The sequence below is a fragment of the Chiloscyllium plagiosum genome, chromosome 27 (assembly GCF_004010195.1).
Source record: "Chiloscyllium plagiosum isolate BGI_BamShark_2017 chromosome 27, ASM401019v2, whole genome shotgun sequence".
Taxonomy (NCBI): domain Eukaryota; kingdom Metazoa; phylum Chordata; class Chondrichthyes; order Orectolobiformes; family Hemiscylliidae; genus Chiloscyllium; species Chiloscyllium plagiosum.
The window spans coordinates 33,984,035-33,989,099 of NC_057736.1; the positions used below are offsets into that span (position 1 = coordinate 33,984,035).

At 38.8% G+C, this 5,065-nt stretch overlaps 1 protein-coding gene across 1 annotated transcript in view; it reads right to left on the reverse strand.

Annotated features, from left to right (window-relative positions):
• Window positions 1-5,065, reverse strand: part of csmd2 (CUB and Sushi multiple domains 2) — a 1,704,811-nt gene that overhangs the window by 1,429,662 nt on the left and 270,084 nt on the right. The window contains exon 3 of the mRNA XM_043717868.1: window positions 3,652-3,764. Coding sequence (XP_043573803.1) covers window positions 3,652-3,764 — 113 coding nt within the window. The remainder of the gene's footprint in view (window positions 1-3,651; window positions 3,765-5,065) is intronic.

The following is a 5,065-nucleotide window of genomic DNA, read 5'->3' on the forward strand; positions in this document are numbered from 1 at the left end:
AGAGGGTGGTACGTGTATGGAATGAGCTGCCAGAGGAAGTGGTGGAGGCTGATACAATTGCAACATTTAAAAGGTATTTGGATGGATATATGAATAGGAATGGTTTGGAGGGATATGGGCCAGGTGCTGGCAGGTGGGACTAGATTGAGTTGGGATATCTGGTCGGCATGGACAGGTTGGACCGAAGGGTCTGTTTCCATGCTGTACATCTCTATGACTCTATGATGTCAGAAATGTTTATCCCAACTCAAAGACAAATGCTACAAGTGAATTTCTTCAGAAACATATTTCTTTCTCTCGTCTCCACAGAGAGGCAATAGCTCCACCAAGACTGATATCCCATCACAGAGTCACCCTTTATTTACATGTACATAGTGCTTGACACTGATCAGGCTCCCTCAGAGCCAGTTCTCAAGAGTGAATCGAGCCTCTGACACTCCTATTTATATCTGCTAGCCAGGTTTCTTTCATTGGGTCAAATTAACAGTCCCAATCAGAGAACTCCTATTCTATGAAGTCAACCTGGCTGACATTGTTACAATAACAACACACACCATAGGGAGTGGTGAGAACAGGAAATGTCCTGGCCAAGAAATAATTTCCCATGAAGTTAATGAACCTGAAGTGTCAGATCCATGTTAGTGCCCAGGAATTGGGTTCAATGTAGGGAGAAAGTTCATTTGATTTGTGAAAATCTAAAGATTGACGTGAAAACCAGGGTCAGGTAGAGTGTGACATTTTTCATTGTTGACATGGCCACTCTGCTTCATGATTTATCTCCTGGCTTTCTGAGAAGGTATCCCCTCTATTCAGCAAAGCAAGCAGAGTCCATTAACTGGAGTTGTTCAACACCACAAACTGGGTGCTTAACTTACCTCCTGCCCAATATGGGCACATGAACCTTAATTGGATGTGCAATTTCATGATGTATTTGATTGCTGGGTTCCTGCCTTGCTTTGAAAATTCAACCCCCTGTCAGAACTGATTTTACATTCCTAAACTTTGCATTCTGCCACCTAGCCATTTTCCTGCCAAATTCTTTTTAGTCACTATCTTTACTACAGAACATGACTTGGATTTCAACATATTTCAACATACAAAATTATTCATTGATTTCCTTATGGAATTTTGCTCAGGTTCAAAGGTTTATACAAATTTCCAGTAGCGATTAAATAAATAGGCCAATGTATGCTTAAATCTGTTAAACTGATCATCTGCTCAGCACATGGGGTAAAAGATATTACTATTAACAGTTGCAATATATATTTAAGCATTTTCAATGAATCATAAACACATATTTAGCTATATGACAGTGAAGAAAGCAATACTATTAGATGGCAAATACATATATTTGTTTAAAATTCTGTTTTGTAAATGATGAATTTATTTCAGAAATAAGTGATATTGAGGAAGCAACAATGGTAAGTGAATAAATATTCTGAAATAGATTAAGACAGACAGAGGGGTATTCATCTTAATCGTACATCCTTGAGTCTGAGATTTTGGAAGGTAGTCTTGGTAAAAAGCTTGCTCTTTAAAGAATCAACAGAAAATGAATAATTTAATCTTGTGATTGAGCTAAGTGGTATGGATCCAGTAAAGTAATGCACTTTCATCTTATCTCTTTCTCAAGCTCTCTTCAACATCACATTGCTGACATCTTTACAATAGTGATCATCAGTGAAGGCTTTAAGTTTTCAGTGTTTGTTGAATCATCTTCTTTAAGTTTATTCCCTCAGAACTTGTATGAAAGTCATAAATTCCATTGAAGAATCTCATTGGTATCATTTTTTTTGCTCATTGTTAGTCAGTATTTTGCATAGGAACAGACAGTTGAGCAAATGTCAGTTTCACTATTTTATTGTAATATGATAGCATTTTCAGCACATTCAGAATGTCACCATTTTAAAAGAATCAACAGTTAGAAACAGTAAACTGAAGAATAAGACAGACACAGCATATCTGCCACATCTTAAGCCATTAAACAATCATATTGATTAACTATTTGAATAAGTGGTGTTCATTGTGCTGACACACAGTATCTGATGCAACTTCCAGAAAGTTCTAATATGGTATTTATGAGGGATACAACATCTGGCTGCAAATCAGACAAAGGTAAGCCAAAGTGCACATCTTTAAAAGTTGCATTTGGGATATTCCATCGTTTAAATAATCCCGATAGTTCAAACAACTAATGAAACAATTGTCCTCTCATAATGTGTGAAAAAAAGCACATGCATTTTTGTGAAATAAATCATCACAACAGTAATTTTTCCTGTATTTGAACCTGATCTGAGCTTTATTAAATTGCTCCCTCACTTTGCTTATTCCCATTTTGCAGCAGTTTTGTTCCCAGTTTACATAATGCTTTTATTTCAGACAATATCCCAAAACATTATATTTACTGTTGAATTTGCTTCCTAAACCATGATTGATTTTGATTAACAGATGTCTGGTGAATTTTCTCTCGTCTCAGTATGACCAAACAATGCACTTCAGTTGCAAGCAAAGTAACAAAACATCTGGCAGCATATGGCTTGTGTATAATTCAGATCTCAGTAGCTCTCCCTGTATAAATTAATTACAGTCACCTAACCTACCATTTCCTTTCAGAAAAAAGGAATCAGTGTTTCCATTCATTTTCATTTGGCACACAAAATGTATTTAAAGTTTAGAAACAAAACCAGAATGATGCCAATTAATAAAACTTGGTTAGTTTGCTTGTGCATATACAAGATGATGTGAACAAGGTACATGTCCATCAGAAGGAAAGGGGCAAATTATTGCGATCCAGACACACCAATACAGCGCATCTCTTCTATTCATGGCACTCACATTCCATCATGGTGGGCATGGACTGTTCATCTCTTAAATTTTGGATTTGTACACAGGTTGCTTTTGTTCTCTCAAAATATACTGTCAGTGACTGACATTTGCATTGTAATTTTAAAGTTTGAAGGTTGTTTGAAATGAAATTCTGGGAAAACTGAAGAGTTGCTTTGGAGTGAAATGCATCTTTTCCTGCTATATTCTTGGAAAACAGGTGACAAGATAATCTGGCAGTCAAAGTGAAAATGTGAACATGGGATTCTTGTGATTCAAAGCAGTCTCCAATTGGTGGCTCCTTCCAGGTGAAACCAGACCTGTTAAGGTTACAAGTTCCGTCGCAGTCTGAGAAAATACTTAGCTCAAAATACAATGAACTTGAGAAATTTCAAGTCCTTGTTGGAATGCTACTTACCTCTTTTCCTTTTGATATTTGGGGGGAGTAACTAAGCTTTCATTAAATGATCTTCCAAGCCACTACCATATTCTTTTTGGTAGCATCATTCAAAAAGGAACAAGGTAATACATGCTTTTCATACCACAGCGTCTGATCACAGTGGTATTTGAAGACTAAAGATCATTGGCACTGTATTAGAACCTTTGCTCTTCAATGCATGACTTTTCATGAATGTGTCATGAGTAGATTGTATTTTCAACATTCACCAATTCAAAAAGCAAAATCCCCTTTGTGCTCAAAGGCATGAAAAACATAGGACCTCTGTATAAACAATAGTTTCTCCCGAATTGCTTTTTGAATGACTTTAAACTCATTATTGCAGCAGCACAACATGTATCTTCACCAATGATTTTAAGAATAGTACTTACCCTCATAGACTGCTCTAAAGCCTTGGGCACTCACTGCATAATCACTGAGAAGCCACAGAGTGAGAACAGAACTTGAACTCACAATCGGAGGAGGAAGCTGAAATCCGGTCAACCTACAAAAAAAGATGAAAAGAAAATTAAACATTAAAAAAAAGCATGGGGATTAAAATTGTAATACTTCACTTTTCAAAATAGATCAGTATCTGATCATAAAGGAAATCAAACAGAAAGCTGCATAATTTAAATTAGAATTTGAGTTCTTTCAATTTAAGTTTGAAGAAACACAAGCTAACATCGGCTCAGTCTTGGTATCCATGAAAGATTCCCAAGAAAAATACTCCATTAATGTTGTAACAAATCAGTACCTGTTTAAACTAGACACATGTGTTTGATTGCTAAACTGATCATTTTTTGCACCCATTTTACATCAGAAATACATACAAAAACATGTAAAATCATATCCCCTAGAACTGATCAACATTTAAATCAAAATTTATTTCAAAATCTAAACTGCTGAGAGTGTTCCTTTATTTGAAATTTCCAGCTGTGGCCATTCATGGAAGTATTGACATGAAATTGTGCATAATGGGGGGATCCAAGATGGCGGCGACCCAGCAAGTCTGAGTCTATAGTGCTCTTCCCAAGACTTGGGTAAAGTGGGTCACCCACCCCCATCACACTCACCAAATCATTCATAATAGCTGTTTAATTTAATTAGTTGCTTAGTATTACATTTAAACAGTCTAATATTTAGTAAAAATGACCAATGGGAAGGGAGCCCGCAGCTCTCAGCAAGCAGGAACCCCTCCCCCACCCTCTCCAGCTGCAACAGAGGCGTCCACAGCCGCCCCGGGGGACTTACTACAGTGACAAGCCTTGTGGAGATGATCTCCAAGCTGGATACGAAGATCGGCGCTTTTATTGAGGAGTCCCAAAATCGATGGGACTCACTCTCGGCCGCGCTGCAGAGGCACGACCGAGACATTAAGGAGATCGAGCGCTGAGTCGGAGCGGCGGAGTTAAAGGCCGCGACCTCCGAAACTACAGCACAATCGAGGTTGTCGAAAAAATATTCATTTGCTGGGCCTTCCCGAACGGGAAGAGGAAGGCCAGCTTACAGCGTTCCTCGGGAAGTGGCTGCCACAGCTTTTAAATCTGGCAGCTGGATCAGGCCAGGTAAGGGTAGAATGGGCCTACTGGGTCGCAATACGCGGGCCCGGCTCGAACCAGCGCCCACGCCCGGTCCTGTTCCGGCTGCAGAGCTACAAGGAGAGGCAGATACTCCTAGAAGCCTCTATAAATCTTGGAAAAGACCCCCAAGCTATGATCTATAAAGGATCCAAGGTCATGTTATTCCAGGACTTTTCCCCAGCTCTGGTCCGAAAGAGGAAGGCATTCGACAAGGCGAAGTAGC